This window comes from Eptatretus burgeri, chromosome 3, assembly GCF_056783735.1.
Source record: "Eptatretus burgeri isolate ZD-2024b chromosome 3, Ebu_testis_v1, whole genome shotgun sequence".
NCBI lineage: Eukaryota > Metazoa > Chordata > Myxini > Myxiniformes > Myxinidae > Eptatretus > Eptatretus burgeri.
This window is the reverse complement of record NC_140963.1, coordinates 1,772,492-1,795,869: the sequence shown is the minus strand read 5'-3', so window position 1 is coordinate 1,795,869 and position 23,378 is coordinate 1,772,492. Positions and strand designations below refer to the sequence as shown.

Sequence of the window (23,378 nt, the reverse complement as noted above, 5' to 3'; positions counted from 1 at the left end):
TAGGTGTTCAAGTGTTAAAGAGTTCTCTGATGGCAAGTAATTCTACCTTGGATCCCTGCTTGCTGTTACTATAACATGGTATAATTTCATTATAGTTGAATTATGCACATTAAAATCATCTGAACAAAGTTTTTGAATAATAACTGCGTCATCTACAATTAATTACGCAAAAAAATATTTTTTACAGGAAACTTTAGTGGTTTCAAGTTCAGCAGCCGAAGGGGTTTTTGATGGGACTTCATGCGTTATATGCAACACTGCTTCAGGAAAAACGTTAACAGGTAAATTTCAGATGTAATAGCATCAGAACCCTATTTGGCCAACTGATGAACAATACTTACCTTACCTCACAATGTCTATGGATGAAAAAGTGTGTACTTGTATGTGTGTATAAAACGCCATGCTTGTAAAAATTTAATCTTTGGTACCTTTGGAACACAGGTAGATGGACCCTATTATTCAGCATCAACAATCCATTCAGCACTGGGATCAGACTTCACAACATCTCTACTGGAGCTGATATACCCCAGGAGGTTGTTGACGGATTACTTGAATGCCTGGAAACTGGTGAGAAGAGTTATCAAGAGTTTGTTGAGACCAGATTTCGGAATAAGGAGAAACACAAACATGACACAATACCTATTAACCGCAAGACTGTTTTCGTGAAGCATGCTTCTACACCGTCCACAGCAAAGAAATCAATGGCAAAAAAAGATGCTGCAGAAACGATTAGGTACATTGATTATGCCAGAGAAAGAGGGTACAGTATGCTGGAGCTCCTGAAGTATGAATTGACCAGCACATCCCAGTTCCTCACCACTGAATGTAAAGATGGCATCAGATTGAAGAAGCCTGATAAAGCCTCCTTATCGAGAGAACTAGTCAATCAACTTCCAGAGGAGAAAAGGAATGTCAAATGTGATGCTCAGATGACAATAGTGGACTTCATGGCACTTGTGCGAAAACTACCAATGAAAAAGATGGGCCTTGACACATTTGGGCAATTGGCTGAGTCTTTCCAACAGCATTCTTGCTAAAGGTTCTGAGTCCACAAGAATAGACATTATTTTTGATGTTTATCAAAAATCATCAATTAAGCAAATGGAACGTGCACAGAGAAGTTCTTCTGAAGAAATCACTATCACCATTAGGTCTGACAATCAGAAACTCCCTGTCGATCTTGATATGTTCTGGAGCTCAATGTTGAACAAAGTAAGGTTGCAGGAGTATGTCTTCAAGTGGATGCTGCAGAATGTTATGTCAGAAAAGGAAATTATCTTTGGAGGAGTATATTGGGGTGAATGTAGGAAACTGTTAGCTGGCACTGAAACACAGATCGCAGAGCTCTCAAGCAACCAAGAAGAAGCCGATGACAGAATCATGTTCCATATCGATGATGGTGTTGTGAAACATGGGGTTCAATCAGTCTTGGTTGACTCACCTGACACAGATGTCTTTGTCAACCTCATCTTCCACTTCAAGAAAACCTGGCAACTACAAAAGCTGTTTGTCAAGCTTGGTAACCGGAAAAATAAAAGAAAACTGTACCAGTCCACCTGTTAGTTGATCAACTGGACAACAATTTGGTGTCGTGTCTCCCAGCCATTCATGCACTTAGCGGGTGTGACAGTACCAGCAAGGTGGGTTCAAAACTGTCTGGCATGAAAGCATCCATGGACCTCTCCCTACTGGAAGGGTTTGGTGTAGAGGAACTGTCACCACAGATTATAAGTAATGCTGAAAAATTCCTTGTGTCTGGATTAAAGAGGACCGACTGTTCCACATTCGATGAGTATCGTTGAGAGCAGTACCACAACTCCAAGAAAGAGCTCGACTTCAACCAGCTTGTGTGCTGTTATTCAACGCTACGAGAACACATAAAGCGAGCATATCTGCAGTGGAAGATGTGGTAACAAGCTCCAAATCCTGCAGTCACCAAACCAGATCCACGCCAGTATGGTTTGAAAGCAACAGATGTTGGAATTACAACTGTGATACTGCCAGTACCGTGCAGGCCCGATGACCTGCCCCCTCCATGCAAATGTCCAACATCATGTATGAGTACCAAGACGTGCACTTGCAGAGGAATGAACATAAAATGTGTGGTGTTTTGTGGCTGTAGTAAAGGCAAAAAGTGTAGAAATTCACATAATTAAACTCTAAAATATGGACAATGTGCAAAATTACAACAGGTAATATAATAAAGGGTCAGAACTGTAGTGCGTACCATGCTGAAATCAGTTTTTGGCAAATATCTTAAAAACCATTAACTTTTGGGCATGGAAATGTATTACTGACCCCCATAATGTGGCCATTCCAAACATTTTGAGTGGTCAACACAACCTTCTAGGTCCAACGGTTCTGGAGGTACAGTAATGGTGGGTGGTAGTACTTCACTTAAAAACGGGCGTGGCCATTTCACCTATTTCTCCGTCAGTGGCAAATGTGTTACCAACCAAAAATTGTTCAATGACCTTCAATTAGATGATTTTTGAAGAGTTTAGCTCTGGACATACAAGTGCATACAAAACCACCATGAGCTACTCTAGTAGTTTAATTTCTACTTGTAGAATATTCATCACGTGATGGTGAAAGATGAGCCAAATCAGAATATTCTAGTTTAAAAATGTTTTGTTCGCATGATAACTATTTATTTTCTTAACACTCCAAAGAATTCAACAACAGTAGAAAAAAATGTGAATCGCCATACCATCATGATGTACAAAACAAATAAACATTTGCAGGCACATCAGCAATTAAAATGTATTCTGGTTCATCAAAATGGCCTAAACTTTGCTATGTGGAGTATAAAGGAAACTGCATGTTGTACAAACTACCAAAATGAAGCATTGCTTGGTAAGAGTTACTTACCAAAGTCATAGCGGTAATAGGTCCAGGTCTCATAGCGTCTCTGTTGTTGCCAACTTTCATCCAAACCTTTCTCCCCATATTTGTCATATTTCTTGCGTAAATCCTCATCTTTCAAGATTTCATATGCTCGGCTGATCTTGAGGAACTTTTCATGAGCATTTGGATCATCCTTGTGGGAAACGAGGCAAAAATTAATTGCAATAGAAATTATTTTATGCAAAAATCCCTGCTTCTAAACATGGTCACCACAAATTCATATGGACAGTGAAAAACCCATCCTTATGGATGCGATAATTCGCCGAGGACTGGCGGACCATCATATTACCTGTAATATCCCCTCCCAGCGAGAGCGACGGCGTAATGGCGCACACACATTTTATGTGGAGAAAACTGGGGTCTTTTAGTGCTTGTAATCGGGAGCAAAATCCGATTCAGATTCGGCTCTAATTTTGGCAAAAGTTAGCCGGGTCCCGGATCGGCTCGGAAAATATTGCAGTTTTTAATACTTTTTAAAGTTTGTAACCTCATTCAAGTTCACCACTGAAAGCCAGTGGAGATTGGTACAAAAAACTTGAAGAGCAGCGAGCTATTTACACTCCTGGTCAGAAGTTTTAGAACACCCCAATTTTTCCAGTTTTTACTGAAATTTAGGCAGTTCAAGTCCAGTGAATAACCAGAAATGGTACAAAGCTAAGCGGTAAACTGCCAGAGGTTTAAAAAAAGTTTGTTACCAAAAACTGAAAAATAATGTAAATTTCAGAGTTGTTAAGAAAGGCCCTTTTCAGGGAACAAGTAATGGGTAAGCAACTGCAGCTGTTCTGCAGCAATGGAAGTAAATTAAGCCTTGAAAGTTGATGCAAACAATTCCTACAGGTGTCAAAACTTTTGTTGATTAGTTACAAACCCTCTGTCTGTATAAAGGCAGTGTTGGAACAGAATGTGTGGCTAACACCCTCTGAAGCATTATTTGGACAATATTGCACTGCAGGAAGTAGTATATTGCCATCATCATGGCAAGAAAAAGACAATTAACAAAGGAAGAGAGACAGACCATTATAACCCTTAAAAGTGGAGGTCTTTCCTTTTGAGAAATTGTAAAGAGGCCAAGGTGTCAGTGAGTACAGTTTCCTACACCATCAAAAGGCACTTGGAAACTGGAGTAAACTCTGACAGGAAGAGGTCTGGCAGACCCAAATCCACAACGCAATCAGAAGACAAGTTTCTGAGAGTAAACAGCTTGCGTGATAGGCGGCTCACAGGACAGCAGCTTCAAGCACAGCTTAACACTGGTCAAAGTAAGGAAGTCTCAGTTTCAACTGTGAAGGGAAGACTTCGAGATGCAGGTTTGACAGGTCGAGTAGCAGTAAGAAAGCCATTGCTAAGATGGCAAAATAAGAAAAAGAGGTTTGCCTGAGCCATGAAGCACAGCCAGTGGACTACTGAAAACTGGAAGGTCTTATGGACCGATGAATCAAAATTTGAAATCTTCGGTTCATCACGCAGGGTTTTGGTACGCCGTCTAGGAGGCGAAAGGATGGTTCCCAGTGTGTGACACCAACTGCCAAACATGGAGGAGGAAGCGTGATGATCTGGGGCTCTTTTGCTGGATCCAGAATTGGCGACTTGCACAGTGACTGGCACCCTGAACCAAAAGGGTTACCACAGCATTTTGCAGCGTCATGCAATACCCTCTGGTCTTTGCCTACTTGGTCAGGGGTTCATCCCACAGCAAGATAACGACCCAAAACATACCTTCAGGCTCTGTCAGGACTACCTCAGAAGAAAAAAACAAGACGGTAGGCTTCAAATCATGGAATAGCCAGCACAGTCTCCAGACTTAAACCCCAATGAGCTGGTTTGGGATGAACTGGACAGAAGGGTGAAAGCAAAGCAACCTACAAGTGCAACACATTTGTGGGAACTTCTGCAACAGTGCTGGGAAGAACTTTCTGAACAATATTTGATTTCCATTGTGGAAAGAATGCCACGAGTATGTTCGGCTGTTATATCTGCAAAAGGAGGCTACTTTAATGAGTCAAAAATTTAGATTAAATTTTGTTCAACAAAACGATTCCATGATTTCTTTTTTTTATCTGCAATTGATTATTTGTTCTGTGCATTAATTTCAGAGTACATCGAAACATTAAACTGCTTAAATTTCAGTAAAAAATGGGGTGTTCTAAAACTTTTGACCGGTAGTGTATATCGTGAGTACTTTTGATTTGCATGCTAGTTTTCCCGCTGAGGTGGAGAATACTCACGTTTACGCATGCTGGAGTATAATGGCGAAGCGTGGTGTGTACGGTTTACGCAAGCAAATGCAAAAAAATCCAGGAAAGCGATTGACAGCTCTCGCAGATTTTACAAACATGAATCTTTGTACAAGTGGAGATTTTCATGCGATTAAATTCCCACGCTGAGCGACACAAAAACGTGTGCGTGCGTGCATTTTAAAATTCGCAGAGCAGGCACAAGACACATAACAACCTCAAAGATGTTAGCCATGTGAAACCCCAGCGAGCATTTCCAAAGAGAGAAAAATCACTTGTGGTGTCACCAGACCTGAAGAGAAACAGACATGAAAACATACTTTAGGCCAAACAAAAAAAGGAGTTTCTTTCCGGTTTCCTACCAACCCATTGCTTTTATATGCGACCCTACGATTTTTGTTGACAATTTGGACTCGGGCGCCGCCATTTTGAATCCCGCGTGTTACGTCAGTGAGAGTTTCAAAATGGCGGCGCCCGAGTCAAACGCGCACGAGGACTGCTTTGTGGATCGGTCTTTTCACGGTTAGTTTCACCTATTGTGGTGGTGATGGTGGTGATGATGGTGACAGTGGTGATGGTGGTGATGGTGACGGGTGGTGTGGTGGTGGCAGTTGTGTGGTGGAGGTAGTAGTGGTAGTGGTGTTGCAATAGACTTGCTGTTAAAATATATATATATATATATTAATAAACAATGTATATTTTCAGCATGCATGCACTGTTAAATATGTAGAGAAATTTAAGACAGAATAAAGTGCATTTTAGCAAGTCGAGTGCACCACCACCCCCATCACCACCACCACACCACTACCACTACCACCACCACAACCAAACCACCACACCACTACCACCACCACAACCACACCACCACCACTACCACCACCACAACCACACCACCACCACTACCACCACCATTACCACCACCACCACCACGGAAAATAAACATTTTAAATCGAGTTATATGAATGTATTCATAGCAAAAAAAATTGTCAAAAAAATAAAAATTCCCTACCTACCTACTACCCAATTTTTTTTGGCCATGCAATAGCAAACAATTTTTTTTTTTTTGGCCTTATGATAAACTAAGGTTTTTGAACCTGGTGTAAATCATAAGGAACCAATGAAATAAATTACAAAATACGCCGGGGAAGTACAGGAAAGCACATAAATTCAATGTATATATCGGGTAAGTTCAGTTCATTGATCTTTATTTATAATTTATCAAACAAGATTGACTGCAATGTGGTCACAACCTGCGACAACATAAACATAATCACCCCCTCTGTGCGCTCAGCTACCTCACCCTTGCTCATGTCCCACATGTCTACGTGGTGAAAGCTGTGTCTGAGAATCAAAAATGAATCATTACCCACGGCTCAAATTACATTTTTTAACTCATCTCACGAACCTTGTGCCATGTTTTAAATTTTATCCTGATCGGATGGATGCATGGTCTGGCAGCCAGAATTATTTGATTTTTTTAATGTAGGTTTTTAATTTTTTTTATTTTAAATAAGGCTCACTTGGCTGCGCCTGGATGGGTTTGAGGGTAGAGGAGTAGCAGTTGAAACCCCGAGTCCTATCCAGATTCCTCCTGATCACTTCATCTTTGCTTTTTGCTTATTTGGGTTCCTTCTGATTACTCAAATGCAGGACTGGACATATTTGGTCTTCCATTTGATTTGAATTGAATTTTTTTCAGAACAAATTTTCCACCAGAAGAGTTGGCTTGTACCAAGTCCTTTTCAAGACTGTGTGGGGTAAATATTTTATAAATACCACCTAGTTCGATCAAGCAATCAGATCTTGAAAAAGTGTGATTGTCATGAATTGGCTGAGAGGCATAGTTTTCCATCACAAAAATAAGAAATATTATCTGCATAAACCACAAATATCTGGGGATTTGAAGAGTCAAAATATGCTGACATTGCCACTCAAAGCTCCGAGGCACCATCAGCTTCTGGGAGTCGAGATGCTTTCGGTAATTACTCTGTAGCTTCCTACTTTTAAAAAAAGGAATCTCTAAATAGGGGAGAGCAGTACTCAAGGATAAGCAAGAATAACTTGACTTATCCCCCTCTGTCAAAGCAATCATGAGTTAATGTTCACTCACTGTTGATGTCAGTTTTTTGATTTTTTTTTTTTTAAACCCCAAAAAAACAGTAACTACCTGTCCACTTGACTTTGTGTACTCACCAGAGGAGGTCGAGAAACTTCTGTCTCGCCTCAACCCTGCTTCAATGACGAAACTAGATGCAGTGGCGGATTAACGCATGGGCAGACAGGGCCTGTGCCCAGGTTAGGTTAGGTTAGTTGAGAAAGCAAGTGGAATAGTAACTAAGTTTAATGTACACAAATACAATGATCACAATAAAATTGATATAATTCCTAATGTTAATACATATCGATATTATTTACAAGAAACTTTTCAGTTTCTTTAGATATTATTTACAAGAAACTCCAAATAAACTCTTTAGCGATTCCCTGAGCCTCATCTATGTGGACAAAAAAAATAAGAAAATAAAAACTGGTAACTGAACACACCCCTCCAAGTGCTGGGGTGTGTTCCATTACCAATCAGCTTGTAGAGTGCTCGCCAAGTGGCTTAAGCAGTCAAGTAAGAACTCCAATGAAACAGTTGAGAAGGAACAGCTGGCTTGGCAAGTGATAGCAAGCTGATTGGTAATGAAACACCTTAACATGGCATATTTATTTTTTCTCAAGCATGAAAAAAGTTAATAAAACATGGAAATTCTTCCAGATCTTTTTGCAGTTGAGTCTAAAGTAGCATGGGCTAACCGAGTGCAAAAATAACATGGAGTCCTCTTTTTTGGTAAAAAAAAAAAAAAAAAAAAAAATACGAGTCCACTTTTTGGTCCTTGTTGGGTGAAAATATCATGGAGTCCTCTTTTTTGAGCGTTTTGGTCCAGGGAAAAAAATAGATGATGCATAGATAAAATATAGAGATGCATAGCATATGACAGTTGTACTCTAATATACCACAGTAGTCTGGAGAGAATTACGACAGGAAAGGAATGTTATTTTTGCCTGGGGGCGGCCTAAATACTATTTGTGCTCAGGGCCCCCAAAAACATCTTCATCCACCTCTGACCAGATGGCATGAGTGCCAGTGTTCATCAAACATGCTCTGCAGTTTCTGCTGTTTTTTCTTCTCCTCTGTCTGCACTTTTCAAGCTAGGCTACCCTCCTTTGGGAACATGCCAAAGCATGCCATCTGCGTGGAAGTCAGAAAACACTGCCCTTTATAATAAGGACGCAAAAACAAACCCTCTTAAGGCCTAAGTCACATTTGCCACGGCGGCCGTGGGGTCTCCAAAATCTACGGCCACTAGCAATTATACGGCGGCCGCAGTATTTCCACGGTCACACAATGTAGCAGTCACATATGTTTTTATTTTTCTAGGAGCCGCACGGCGTATTTACAAATTGTGGAGACCGAAAACGTGGGGTTGCCGTACAGTCTTTGATTTGATGTCGCACGGTGACCTTAAGCGGGCCCTGCGGCGGCCATATAATTTTCAAGGCAGACGCAAGGTAGCCTCAAGGTGCCCGCAAGGCGACCGCAGGGGGGCCCTAAGGCGAATGTGCGGCCAGACGGACGGTAATGAGTTGGTTCATTTTTTTTTTTTTTTTTTTTTTTACCAGTTTTTTTTTTTTGTTCGGCTTGTCGAATTGCGACGGAGAACGTAGAAATGAAAAAAGTTATAACTCCGCATTATAATTCCATGGCGACCCCTACGGCCTGTAAAAGATAGCCAAATGGCGTAGGGCCACCCTGAGGCCACCGCAGAAACTCTGCGGCCGCCACACGTTTCTGTCAATTCAGAGGGTGTACGGCCGCCGCATCCTCGCGGTAGAGCAAATGTGACTTCGGCCTAACAGACCAGTAAATTTACTCCCAATTAACAGCAAAGTCATGGAATCCGTCATGCGGCTGACAAAGTGTTTCGACTTTTGAAATTGCCTGATATCTGAAAATCAGTATGGATTCCATCCGAGACACTCAACTCTGGACATGTTGCTGCTCTACCTTGAGAAATGGTTGGCAGCCCTGAATTGCAAAAAAAAAAAAACGTTAATCATCTCACCAGACATATCTCAGGCATATATTTGACACAGTCTTGCATCCTGCTCTGCTAGCCAAGCTCATTGCCTGCAGCATACAAGGCTGCATTCACAACTGGCTTTCTGACTTCCTTGACTCACACAATCAACATGTTGCTGTCAACAGAACCAACTCTTTGTCTATCTGAGTGGTGGCCAGAGTGCCCCAAGGCAGTCATGGGCCCAGCCTTGTGTTTTTGCAGATGATATTGCATAACGACTCCACTCCATATCGCAGAAAACTTCTCCAGTCGAGCTCTCACTGCTATTTCAGCCCTCGAACCCTATCCACGTCCTTGAGGATTCACGCATTATTCCCATAACCCCCTCTTGGTTATCCTCTCAAAATCCAGGTGTGTCTGTCTGTCTGTCTGTCTGTCTGTCTGTCTGTCTGTCTGTCTGTCTGTCTGTCTGTCTGTCTGTCTGTCTGTCTGTCTGTCTGTCTGTCTCTCTCTCTCTCTCTCTCTCTCTCTCTCTCTCTCTCTCTCTCTCTCTCTCTCTCTCTCTCTCTCTCTCTCTCTCTCATTTGTAGAACCACTTGATAGAGATGCTTCAATCCCACTCTGCCTTCAAAGGCTTCAAAGCAAGTGGTGTACAACCTTCCATCGTCATCCTGCATCCATACCTGCAATTCTTGATACCACAATTGACACGACACAACCCAATCCACTTGGTGCAGGTTTTCTTCCCTCTCCTCTCCTCTTTTCCTGTTTTGTCATTCTCTTCATTGGTGTGTCCAACTGTGTCCCCACTGTCACTACATGCCAAGTTATATATCCTTTATCACCTCACTCATCAATGAGCATGGATTTGCCATCCCCCAAAAAAACCAAAGAGCTGCAAAGTAATCATAATACAAAAATGACTAACAACTACATGCTGTATACGCGAAAGAACAATCACATTTGCAAATGCAGCAGCATCTTAAGAGAACCTCAAGTTATTTACATCCAATTTACATCAGCAGTCATAGGTAGAAAAGAAACCTGAACTCAATTTGTGAATATCAATAGTTTGAGTGTAAAAAACAATTCTATTTTATTGCATAGCAACAAGAATATGGCTACATTGTTGAACCTTGGCACACCTGGTTTTTATCTGGATGCATGGTAAGTGCCAGTTTCTTGAAGGCTTTACGAATGTCTCGGTTGCTGGCATCCCGGGAGACACCAAGCAATTGATAGAAGTCATGCGAACACAGGCCGAGAGCAAGCAGGAGCAACAACAGGGCAAAGTACGTAAAAAGCCCTTTACCAGAGGGGCGGGTCAGCCCTCGCAACAGGTTCACCATCACGCAAAATTACCAAATTCCAAATACTCAGAAGTCCGCCTGAAAATCTTCAGCTTCTACTTGAAACGGTGCAAGTTCAATGAAGATTTTTCTCTGAACATCACTGCAGGCAAGACAAAATGTTATTTTAGTGGCCAGAATTATGCATTCATGAGAAGAAAATATATCATTTGAACATCAATAGACAGTAAAGTCAAAATTACAACTATAATATTCCAAAGTGAAGACATTTTACATCCTGCATGCAATAAAATGTTTTACAAGAGGACACAGCAAATGCTAGAGAAGGATAAGGGGTTTGAGAATGTAAAATGTTTTGTATTTATTTAAAATAAACTATCAGAGCACACATCCCACTGCCGATCTTCTCACATATTTGGGCGGTGTATAGGTAACAGGCCGCTGCCTTGACCACTCCCAAAATAAAATGAACCTGGGTTACGTATATGAAGCAAAAACATGTGTATTGCCTGTGTGCATCCACACCATATGGCCAAAAGTATGTGGACACCTGCTCGTCCAACATGTCATTCTAAAATCATGGGCATGAACATGGAGTTTGTCCCCCACACCCCCCCCCCCCCTTTGCTGCTATAACAGCCTCCACTATTCTAGGAAGGGTTTCCCTGAGATGTTGGAACATTGCTGCGGGTATTTCCTTTCATTCAGCCACAAGAGCATTCGTGAGGTCAAGCAATGAATGATGTTGGGCGTTTCGGTCTGGCTTGCAGTCAGCATTCCAATTCATACCAAAGGTGTTCGTTGGGGTTGAGCTCAAGACTCTGTGCAGGCCAGTAAAGTTCTTCCACACTGATCTCAACAAACCATTTCTGTATGGACCTCACTTTGTGCATGGGGGCATCGTCATGCTGAAGCAGGAAAGGGCCTTCCCCAAACTGTTAACACAACGTTGGAAGCACAGAAGAGTCAAGAATGTCATTGTGTGCTTTGGCGTTAAGATTTCCCTTCACTGGAACGAAGGGGCTGAGCCTGAACCATGAAAAACAGCCCCAGACCATTATTATTAACCTCCGCCATCGAAGATCGGAGGTTATCGTTTTCACCCCTTTCTGTTTGTTTGTTTGTTTGTTTGTTTGTGAACAGTATTACGGAAAAACTCCTCGACGGATTTCGACGAAACTTGGTGGGGGGATTAGGTATGGTCCAAGGATCATGCCATTAGATTTTGGACTTGGTCAAAAGTCCAATATGGCCGCTATGGCGGCCATTTTGAAAAATATATTTGAATTTTTGTTTTTGCATTTCTACATGTTTTAAGTGATTTCCAACCACCCCCCACCCCCCCCCAAAAAAAAAATTGTTAGAGGAAAAAAAAAACAAAATTTTGCAACTTTTTTTTGAACAAAATTTCGATTTTTTTTTTTTTGCATTTCTACATGTTATGTGATTTCCAACAAAAAACATGCCAAAATTATAATTGCGGCTGATTTTGGAACTTCAGGTGGAGAGACTCATGTAAAATCAATTTCTGTCTCAAGGAATCTAGTTATGACGAATGAATTGAGTATGTAAAAGGGAAAGTTGCAAACTCTAACTCTGTGAGCACTGTTGATGTCAAATTGAATGAATAGGATATCAGGTTCACTTGAGTGACCTCGCAGTATTGGTGGCGGAGATTTTGCACTCTACCGAGTGCTCCCCCTCTAGTTCCTCCTGCAGCAAACTTTACAGTTGGCACTATGCATTCAGGCAGGTCGCGTTCTCCTGGTATCTGACAAACACAGATGAGTCCATTGGATCGCCAGATGGTGAAGCGTGATTCATCACTCCAGAGAACGCGTTTCCACTGCTCCAAAGTCCAATGGCGGTGAGCTTTACACCACTGCAGCCAACGCTTGGCATTGCACATGGTGATCTTCGGCTTGTGTGAGGCTGCTCGGCCATGGAAACCCATTTGATGAAGCTATCGATGAACAGTGCTTGTGCTGACGTTGCTTCCATTCAGTTTGGAACTCGGTAGTGAGTGCTGCAACCGACAAGAGATTATTTTTCCACGCTACGCGCTTCAGCACTCGACGTCCCCGTTATGTGAGCTTGTGTGGCCTACTAGTTCACGGCTGAGCTGTTGTTGCTCCAAGACATTTGCTCTTCACAAAAACAGCATTTACAGTTGACCGGTGCAGCCCTAGCAGGGCAGAAATTTGACGAACTGACTTGTTGGAAAGGTGGAATCCTATGACGGTGCCATGTTGAAAGTCACTGAGCTCTTCAGTTCAGCCCATTATAGTGCCAATGCCAGTGTTTGTCCATGGAGATTGCATGGCTGTGTGCTTGAGTTTATACACCTGTCAGCATTGGGTATGGCTGAAATAGTCACTAATTTGAAAGGGAGTCCGCATACTTTTGGTTATGTAGGGTATAATACCTTGTGGTTGTACAACTCAGATAATTACAAATGCACCCACCCTCCCCCCAAAGGCAGACAATGACAAGATGGGCAACAGCTGCAGGGTGTCCTCATGAATCCCTGGTAGTTTCAGCTTTCTAGTTCAAAACCTCTCAGAGGAGATGATACATACACATGATGCCATCGCTCGGCATTACATGTAGACTTACATTAAAATGTCATTTTGACACATAATACCACCATGAGTTTGTAAAAACACTATCAATAGTGTATTAAAGATTACAAACTAGGACACTCGGTCGAGCACATCCCTCCGCCACGTAATGCCTGATCCATGAGAACATATCGGGCCCAATACATTTTTGAAATATCATGCTATACAGTACTATATCGTTTTTGGCCCTATCTCTCAATGGTGAAGAATCACTTAAAAAATTAAATAATTCTTGTATCCAGATCCGGATTCGGATCTTCACCAAAATCGAATCAATTCGTCATGGTCACACACCCAACCTGTCCACCAAGTTTCGTCCGAATCAATCCTCAACTTTTTGAGATATCATGCTATATATAGTTTTTGGCCCTATCTCTCAATGGTGAAGAATCACTTTTAAAAAACTCTAGTTGTCGGATCTGGATCCGGATCTTCATCAACATTTAATCAGTTCGTCCTTGTCACACACCCAACATTTCCACAAAATTTCATCCAGATCCGTCCACAACTTTATGAGATATCTTGGACACAAACAAACACACAGAAAGAAAGGGGTGAAAACATCACCTCCTTCACCTTCGTTGGCAGAGGTAATAATGGTGTAAAACCACCTTGACCAAAATCAACCAATGCTCTTATTCTCCTTTGTACAGTGTTCAATGACCGTGGAGGAGCTTACAAGTAGATATCTACATGAAAATGCAGTGAAATATTCACATTTATCGGTTAAATAGTTAAGCCTTCAAAAAAAAACAATATCTAAAAGAAAAAAAAAATAGGGACAAGTTCATTCAATATTAAATAAGGCTGAACAAACCGGGATAAACCTTGCCCCCGTTTTCTAGGATTTAAAGTGTGGTGGTGGGGGATAACATTCCATTCTTAAGGAAATTCTCTACCACTTGCAGTCGTGGCTAAAAATATTGGCACCCTTGCACTGTTTTCAAATAATCCTCCATTTCTTCCAGAAACTTGTTGAAATTAAAAAATCTTTTGGAATCCACAAATGTATCTCTTTGGTTTGCAGTGGAACGAAACAAAAAAAGCTGAAATTTTTTTACTATCTTAGCTTATTCCACACACAAATCCTAAAAGGGCCTGGACAATATTATTGGCACCTTTTAGAAGTTGTGAAACATGACATTTCAAGCAGGTGATACTCCTTTCCCTTGGAATTGAACTCACCTGTGGTGAGTTGCAGGTGTCTGCAATATTAAAATCGCTCATTCGACCAGTTTGAATAGAGAAAAGGAGTCATTGTGCTGTTTTATGTTACTATGTGTACCACGATGAGCAGCAGCAGCAGGGGGTACCTTCAATGAAAGGTTCTTTCCTTCCAGGTACCTCTTGACCGGAGGAACGAAACAGGGATGAAACCAGTCCATAAAAAGTTCAGACGTCACCCACGTCTTCCTATTCGCCCTCCAGTACACTGGCAGTGCCTGCTTGTTTTTATTCTTCGGCACACGTGGGTTCAGGGAATGGTAGAGCATCATGGGCTTCACCGTGAAATCCCCTTCGGCGTTTGCGCAGAGGAGAAGGAATACCCGGTCCATTGTTGCGTTGAAGCCGGCTGCCTTGCTCTCGCGCTGTAAGGTGATCGTTCTGCTCGGCATCGTTTTCCTAACCATATGACCTTGACCGTCAACATTTGGAGATAGAATGTGAATTATGAAAAAGTGTCCCCATCTACAATCTATCCATAAACTCAAGATCACGAAAATCAGAGGAAAATTATTCAAGTTATGATGAAAAAGGTGATTTTTGTTAATTTGGTCACAATCCAAAAAAGATAGATCAAGGACACAAATCAAACATCGGGTGCACAACTTCAATGCAGGTTCTTATAGAAAGATATAAGAAACTTCAATTATAGAAACAAACCCTACAAGAGATGCAAGCCTCCCCCCCCCAAAAAAAAATTATACATACATACATACATCCATGCGCCTGGTGTTGACTTAATGGTTAGGGTGGTGGGTTTAGGATCCCTGGATCCTGAGTTCAAATCCCCCTCAGCTGTTGAATTAATACCAGGTGGGGTTGACTGCCTGTCATCCTTCCGAGGTGGGAAAAAGGAATGCCAGCTCGTTGGTATCCTGTGTCGGAGTGGCGACCCGTCCAGGATTGTGCCCAATAGCCAAGGAGACTGCTGAGGCAGCACCAGGCTCTGTACAGAGTATGGTCCCAATGGATGGCAGAGATATATCTTTAGTCGAGTTCTGTAATCTCTGTGCAGAGCGAATGTCCTCTCCCCTCCCCTCCTCCTCTTCCCTCCCCGCTATCCCCCTCTCCTTTTCATCCTCACCCCTCCCCCTCCCCCCTTCCTCCCTCTCTCCTCTCTCCCCTCCCCCCTCCCTCCTCTCTCCCCTCCCCCTTCCTCCCCTCCCCCATTCCTCCTCTCCCCTCTTTCCTTCCTCCCCTCTTTCCTTCCTCCTCTCCCCCCATTTTCCTCCTACTACTGTGGTTACTGGGAACTTATGTTACACACAAACGACGTTACACAGCCCACGAGACATCAGGGATAAGTAGATCCTTATATTTGGTTACATTTATTTGTCAAATTATGGAGAAAAAAAAATCAATTCCCAAAGCCGGCTGTATGTGTGTGTGTGTGTGTATGTGTGTGTGTGTGTGTGTGTGTGTGTGTGTGTGTGTGTGTGTGTGTGTGTGTGTGTGTGTGTGTGTGTGTGTGTGTGTATGTATGTGTGTATGTGAATGTGTGAATGTGTGTGTATGTGTGTATGTGTATGTGTGTGTGTGTGTGTGTGTATGTGTGTGTATGTGTATGTGTGTATGTGTGTGTGTATGTGTGTGTATGTGTGTGTGTGTGTGTATGTGTGTGTATGTGTGTGTATGTGTATGTGTATGTGTATGTGCATGTGTATGTGCATGTGTGTGTATGCATGTGTATGTGTGTATGTGTGTATGTGTGTATGTATGTGTGTGTGTGTGTGTGTGTGTGTGTGTGTGTGTGTGTGTGTGTGTGTGTGTGTGTGTGTGTGTGTGTGTGTGTGTGTGTGTGTGTGTGTGTGTGTGTGTGTGTGTGTTCGACAAGGTGTATAAAGTTCGTGTGGGATTACAAAAGGACCTTTCGTCAAGTTCACAAGTTCAGATGAAGTGAAAGAAGAGTAAACGATCTGGTGAACACAAGTCAGATCAATGAAGATTGAAACATATCCGGGAAGAACAACGATGATCTTGATTATTATTATTATTATTATTATTATTATTATTATTATTATTATTATTATTATTATTTCTTTAGATCACCAAACATGGGGAGCGGGACAAACGTGTCGTGCACACCTTACCTCAGGTCGATGATCGTGTGGACGAAGAGACAAGATTGCCCCGGAAATCCAAACCGACAAACTTGTCCAACACACCACCACCACCACGATTATTTACTTTTGTTTCACTCATTCACTCCTCACAGAGACAACCACCCACAAACACCGGCAAAGCCGGAACACGTCACTCGGTAATCGTGTGCTCACGTCTGAAAACGATGTCATCCAAACGAACTTACTTTATCAATCAAAGGTCAATTTTAGTATTATGAGCGATCTTAAAACACCTTATGTTATATTATGTAATCAGCATAAAGAAAAAAGAAAAACCGAACATGACGAGAGGTAAATATACGATCGATCGGATAGGTGTTCGATGAGTCAGGCCTGAATGGAGAGCCAGGGACACGTGCCCCTGTGCCGTTGGTCCAATAGTTTTGTTGTAACTTCACCAGGTTCGTTTCACGTTCCTCGAGTCAGGGCGTCCACGGAGGAAAGATGGCCGTGCACCAGTGTTTGCCAATTCGCCGTGTCATCTTGCTCTGATATTTCGGCATTCCATTGAAACGTGACCAAACTTACCCTGTTTCTCCATCAGTCCGTGTTTTGGAAAGTGACAAATTCCCTCGAACCTGATTCGTCAAAACAAACCCGGGGATCAGTGAGTAAGGACGTCCTTTCAATGTTCTTCTCAGACACTTCACACGGACAACCTGACCTGCTTGGACGACGCCATTGTTGATCCATATCACGGATGTATGGGTACTGTTGGATCTCGTGACGAACCGTCATGGGGAAATCTCATAAATTGCGAAAATGCCGGATATTCAAAAAAAAAACCCCAAACCCCCCACCCCATCGAATTTTTTGGTGTACAAAGTCAAGGCTCATGGAGGAGCTGGAACATGGAACGGATGAGGACATGACATAAAAGGAACAGTGGAAAGAGAGAAGGGGGGGATAGCAGAAAGAGAGGGGGAGGAACCGTGGAAAGAGAGGGGGGAAGGAAAAGTGGAAAGAGAGAGGGGAGGAACAGTGGAAAGAGAGAGGGGAGGAACAGTGGAAAGAGAGGGGGAACAGTGGAAAAAGAGGGGGAAGAGCAGTGGAAAGAGAGAAGGGGGAATAGCAGAAAGAGAGGGGGAGGAACCGTGGAAAGAGGGGGGTGACAGTGGAAAGAGAGGGGGAACAGTGGAAAGAGAGGGGGAAGAACAGTGGAAAGAGAGGGGGGAAGAACAGTGGAAAGAGAGGGGGAAGAACAGTGGAAAGAGAGGGGGAACAGTGGAAAAAGAGGGGGAAGAACAGTGGAAAGAGAGAAGGGGGAATAGCAGAAAGAGAGGGGGAGGAACCGTGGAAAGAGGGGGGTGACAGTGGAAAGAGAGGGGGAACAGTGGAAAGAGAGGGGGGAAGAACAGTGAAAAGAGAGAAGGGGGGAATAGCAGAAAGAGAGGGAGAACAGTGTAAAGAGAGGGGGAACAGTGTAAAGAGAGGGGGGAAGAACAGTGGAAAGAGAGAAGGGGGAAATAGCAGAAAGAGAGGGGGGAGGAACCGTGGAAAGAGGGGGGTGACAGTGGAAAGAGAGGGGGAACAGTGGAAAGAGAGGGGGGAAGAACAGTGGAAAGAGAGAAGGGGGGAATAGCAGAAAGAGAGGGGGAACAGTGTAAAGAGAGGGGGAACAGTGTAAAGAGAGGGGGAAGAACAGTGGAAAGAGAGAAGGGGGAAGAACAGTGGAAAGAGAGAAGGGGGAAATAGCAGAAAGAGAGGGGGAGGAACCGTGGAAAGAGAGGGAGGAACAACAGTGGAAAGAGAGGGGAGAAGGAAAAGTGGAAAGAGAGGGGAGGAACAGTGGAAAGAGAGGGAGGAGGGACAGTGGAAAGAGAGTAGGGAGGAACAGTGGAAAGAGAGGCGGGGAGGAACAGTGGAAAGAGAGGGGGGAAGAACAGTGCAAATAGAGGGGGAACAGTGGAAAGAGAGGGGGAAGAACAGTGGAAAGAGAGAAGGGGGGAATAGCAGAAAGAGAGGGGGAAGAACCGTGGAAAGAGAGGGGGACAGTGGAAAGAGAGGGGAGAAGGAAAAGTGGAAAGAGAGAGGGGAGGAACAGTGGAAAGAGAGGGGGAGGAAGTGGAAAGAGAGGGGGAACAGTGGAAAAAGAGGGGGAAGAACAGTGGAAAGAGAGAAGGGGGAATAGCAGAAAGAGAGGGGGGAGGAACCGTGGAAAGAGGGGGGACAGTGGAAAGAGAGGGGGGAACAGTGGAAAGAGAGGGGGGAACAGTGGAAAGAGAGGGGGAAGAACAGTGGAAAGAGAGAAGGGGGGAATAGCAGAAAGAGAGGGGGAACAGTGTAAAGAGAGGGGGAACAGTGTAAAGAGAGGGGGAAGAACAGTGGAAAGAGAGAAGGGGGAAATAGCAGAAAGAGAGGGGGAGGAACTGTGGAAAGAGAGGGGGAAGAACAGTGGAAAGAGAGGGCGGAAGAACAGTGGAAAGAGAGAAGGGGGAAATAGCAGAGAGGGGGAGGAACCGTGGAAAGAGAGGGAGGAACAACAGGGGAAAGAGAGGGGAGGAACAGTGGAAAGAGAGGGAGGTGGGACAGGGGAAAGAGAGGGGGGAGGAGCAGTGGAAAGAGAGGCGGGGAGGAACAGTGGAAAGAGAGGGGGGAAGAACAGTGGAAAGAGAGGCGGGGAGGAACAGTGGAAAGAGAGGGGGAAGAACAGTGCAAATAGAGGGGGAACAGTGGAAAGAGAGGGGGAAGAACAGTGGAAAGAGAGAAGGGGGGAATAGCAGAAAGAGAGGGGGGAAGAACAGTGGAAAGAGAGGGGGAGAAACAGTGGAAAGAGAGGGGGAGGAACAGTGGAAAGAGAGGGGGAGGAACAGTGGAAAGAGAGGGGGAAGAACAGTGGAAAGAGAGGGGGAAGAACAGTGGAAAGAGAGAAGGGGGAATAGCAGAAAGAGAGGGGGAGGAACAGTGTAAAGAGAGGGGAGACAGTGGAAAGAGAGGGGGAACAGTGGAAAGAGAGGGGGGAAGAACAGTGGAAAGAGAGGGGAGAAGGAAAAGTGGAAAGAGAGGGCGGAGGAAGAAGAGTGGAAAGAGAGGGGGGAGAACAGCAGAAAGAGAGGAGGAAGGAACAGGGGAAAAAGAGGGGCGGAGGGACAGTGGAAAGAGAGGGGGAGGAACAGTGGAAAGAGAGGGGGAAGGAACAGTGGAAAGAGAGGGGGAGCACAGCGAGTGCAGGGTTGAGAGACAAAATGGAGGGTGGTTTGAACAAAGAAGGAATGACAGTGAAGTCGCTAATGAAAAAAAAATCTACAGACCCATGCTGTGCACTACTCCAATACCGCAACACCCCCCTTGATGGTTCAGAGTGCACTACTCCAATACCGCAACACCCCCCTTGATGGTTCAGAGTGCACTACTCCAATACCGCAACACCCCCCTTGATGGTTCAGAGTGCACTACTACAATACCGCAACACCCCCCCTTGATGGTTCAGAGTGCACTACTACAATACCGCAACACCCCCCCTTGATGGTTCAGAGTGCACTACTACAATACCGCAACACCCCCCTTGATGGTTCAGAGTGCACTACTACAATACCACAACACCCTCCTTGATGGTACAGATGGTTATGCCTCCGCAGAGCTTTTGAATGGCTGGATGTTTAAAAGCAAACTTCCCACCTCGATGAAACTGCTCAAGGCACATGTCGTCCCACCCATGCCAGATCGACTGCAAACCAGGCAGCAAAATCAAAAGGTGGACTACGATTAAAACGTGGTAATCAGCACGCCACACGTCACACTGGTCAGACAGTTCCATTTTGAGCAACAGATGACAAATGGGTCTCAGGGCAGGTCATACACAAACATGCAACATCACAAAGCTACATCATTCAGATCACATCTGGCAAACAATTCCCGGGCAATCTGAATCACCTCATTCCAGCCAGCAGTGGAGGTAAGAAGGAGTATGCTGACCCTCACCCGAAAGCACACACTCCCTGTTCCTAAACTGACCCCCACCCAAAAGCACAGATTCCCTGTTCCCAGAATGACCTTCACCTGAAAACAGGTGCACCCTGACCTCAAAATGACAATGTCGCACACGATCTGGCCGAGCAGTCGCGTCATCAAAACAACTCACTGTGACACTATCCCAACTCGACAGCCCATTACTACAAGAAGTGGCAGACTCGTTGTGCCAACTTGTAAAATTGACATGTTGCATTCTTTGATAGTGTTGCGGTTCTCGGAACCGAATGCATCCAACATATAGTGGTCCCAAGACAGTTATTCCATTAATATACGTGTAGATAGTCCCTTCCCTTTTGTCTAGCGAGACAACGGGGCGTGCGTTGCGAGGATCTCATGGGTACGCTTGCTTATATCACTGACTTCATTCCAACTCTTCTTTTCTGCTTATTTTTTAGGTAAATCTGAATTTGGGTCCTCGCGGAGGCCAACACGTGCAGCACGGCTGTGAGGAAACCACGATACCCTCGCAATAACGGCACCGCACGAGCATTAACAGCACAGAGCTCCCGTCCTCAAGCGATCCCTCACCCAACTTTTGCGGCGAATTATCCAATATGCTCGGCAGCTCGAGGTGATCGACTTGAGCTTCCGATGATCCGTTGGGGAGATTGCTGATTGCATTGAAAAGGCATACGAATGAATATCTCCAAAGAGGCTGTACGGATGGTGTTTTGCACAACACAAACACAAATGACCCAATATCGGCAAGAGCGCGGCTGGTAGCTTGGTGCCAATAGCTACATCATCAAAGGCCGTTAATAGTAAAACGACAACCACGCCACGTTGTGCATGATATGGGCGACATGTACTTTTCAACCCATTTCTGGAATAATTATATCGATCGGGTTTCACCCCGTGCACACGATAGTAGAATCTGGCGAACGCAAGCGCTGGCCACGTGCGTAATGGAGAACCCACGTGCACTGTACGGAACGTGCTCGAGGGCAGACACATGCGCCGCTCGCGACACTTTGTTATCATACAGAGCAGGGCACGAATGGACACATCTTACTGTCTGTGCATGGGTTCGCCATAACATCGTACCTTCGGTCCTCGCTGGCGGCTGCGGATGTTCCCCACAAACGGCGAACGTCTTCTCGCCTCTACGGCCAATGAAGCTGCAATCGGGCAAAGGCATGTTGTACAGTGCGGGCTGTGTGGCGTATCACAGAGCAGGCACATTGACCAGCGCTGGCCGGGGTACCCAAGCAGGCATACAGGACCGACGCCACTCTTGGATGGTCATCAGGGGATGGCCCGGGGGTTCGTGCAAGGCAATTCATGGCGTGGAGTTGGGTGTGGGTGATTCGTGTCATGTCGTGGGGTCGGAGCAGGATATTTTTACAGCTTGGGGTCATCTTGCCAGAAATGGAATGTTGTGGTTTCCGGCCATCGCGGCTGGGCCATGCAGGGGGTTGGGGACAATCAGACCGCCCGATTCGGGTGACGACACAACGCTTCAGGGTGGCCCTCCACCCCACGCCGCAGGGCCTATAAAGGTCCGAGCGGAGCCTTCGATCTCTCTCTGCCCTGCCTTGCCTCCGGCTCAAGCTTGACTTCGACTCCGCCTTCTGTCGTCATCGCCGGGACTGCACCTTGTCTCCGCCCGCACGATGCTGACTCCACCCACCCACCTAGTACCGCCTACCACTCCGTCCACTCGCTCTGGACTCCACCCTCCCAACCCAAGCCTCTCCTTCACACCGACGGTCTCGACGTGAGCTGCCCGAAGCAAGAGACGACGCGCCAGCTGTCAGGGGGGTACCACACCACGGAGCATACCCCCAAACGTATTGGTGGTGCATTCGGGCAATCGATTATACAAAGGTACCAAGAGACAGTAGCCTCAACTCATCTCCTGTCTTGCTGCAATACCTTCTTTTCATCGGGTTTTCTGTGTCTGTGTATGTGCGTGTGTGTGTGTCCTGGCGTCTGCCACGTAAGTAAGACGGTAGAAGATTATTATTATTGTTGTTATTATTTTACGTTAAGTCTGCTCTGTGTCCCCCTTTGTAACTTGCTTGTTTATTGTCCACCATACCTTTCTTCCCTATCCCTGCTTGCACACCCCAATAAATCTATTGATCCTACCAAATACCCTTCCTCCCCTGCTTGTTAATAAATTACTGTTCGGAATGTTCCCTGCTCGTTTTTGTCTTTTCTTTCATTGATCCAGCATGGTCTGAATCCGAGCTTAGCCGGGACTTTATTCACAACGATCTGTTCCTTTTAGTCGGTAGGTCCTTGGCAGTGTCGTTCAGCTGCATCCAATCTGGTCTGGTGAAGTGATTCGGTACGGACAAGGTGTACCGAGGGTGTGTTCCCCGGTAATTAAACCACGTCATTAATTAGGTAACCCGGTTAACCCATAGACGGGAGGACCCGAAGTCACGTGGTTGAGTTATTGGCGTCCACGGTCGGTTAACAACCCGCCGCGTCACTGAATCATCCGTGTGCAATGGCCTACAATTCCATGGAGTCTTGTGGGAGTAGAGATAGCAGCCCTCCCCCCCCACCCCCAGTGGTCTTCTCACCCGACCCACTGCCCACAACAATACTTTCATAATGAGGTCATAAGGCAAACTTTTAAATGTTGAGAAGACATGCTGATGGGGTAGAGGAGAAAGAGTTGTATTGCATGATCCTGTCTAGGTTGTTTTGTGTGACCAATGCAAACTGCTCTGAATAAAAAAGGTGGAAAAAACAGATCCCTGTAACTCCAGACCAATCATTCTTCTCCCAATCATCACCAAGGTTATGGAATCCATCATCACTTCAGACATTAAATCCTTCCTCTTCTCCAATGGCTTGATTTCCGATCATCAATTTGGTTTCAGACCAGGTCACTCTACCCTGGATGTGCTGCTTCTGCTCTCCCAACAATGGATGGAGGACCTCAATGCCGGACATGAAATCAGAGCCA

General features: G+C 44.7%; 2 protein-coding genes across 3 annotated transcripts in view; one reads left to right on the top strand and one right to left on the bottom strand.

Annotated features, from left to right (window-relative positions):
- The window catches only part of DNAJC10 (DnaJ heat shock protein family (Hsp40) member C10), a 235,117-nt gene extending 218,459 nt beyond the window's left edge, over positions 1-16,658 (bottom strand). The window contains exons 1-3 of one of the 2 annotated variants that reach the window (XM_085872233.1): positions 16,451-16,658; positions 10,351-10,657; positions 2,872-3,040 (exon numbers count right to left, since the gene is read on the bottom strand). In XM_085872233.1, the coding sequence (XP_085728359.1) occupies positions 2,872-3,040; positions 10,351-10,554 (373 nt within the window). In that variant the 5' untranslated portion in view covers positions 10,555-10,657; positions 16,451-16,658. The remainder of the gene's footprint in view (positions 1-2,871; positions 3,041-10,350; positions 10,658-16,450) is intronic. The other variant, XM_085872232.1, reaches the window with a different exon arrangement.
- A 106-nt stretch (positions 16,659-16,764) lies between these two features.
- On the top strand, positions 16,765-22,574 carry LOC147029289 (uncharacterized). Its single transcript, XM_085872070.1, has 4 exons — positions 16,765-16,774; positions 17,985-18,086; positions 20,253-20,378; positions 21,901-22,574. The coding sequence occupies exons 1-4, from the start codon at positions 16,765-16,767 to the stop codon at positions 22,572-22,574; spliced, it is 912 nt and encodes a 303-aa protein (XP_085728196.1).
- Positions 22,575-23,378: the final 804 nt, after the last annotated feature.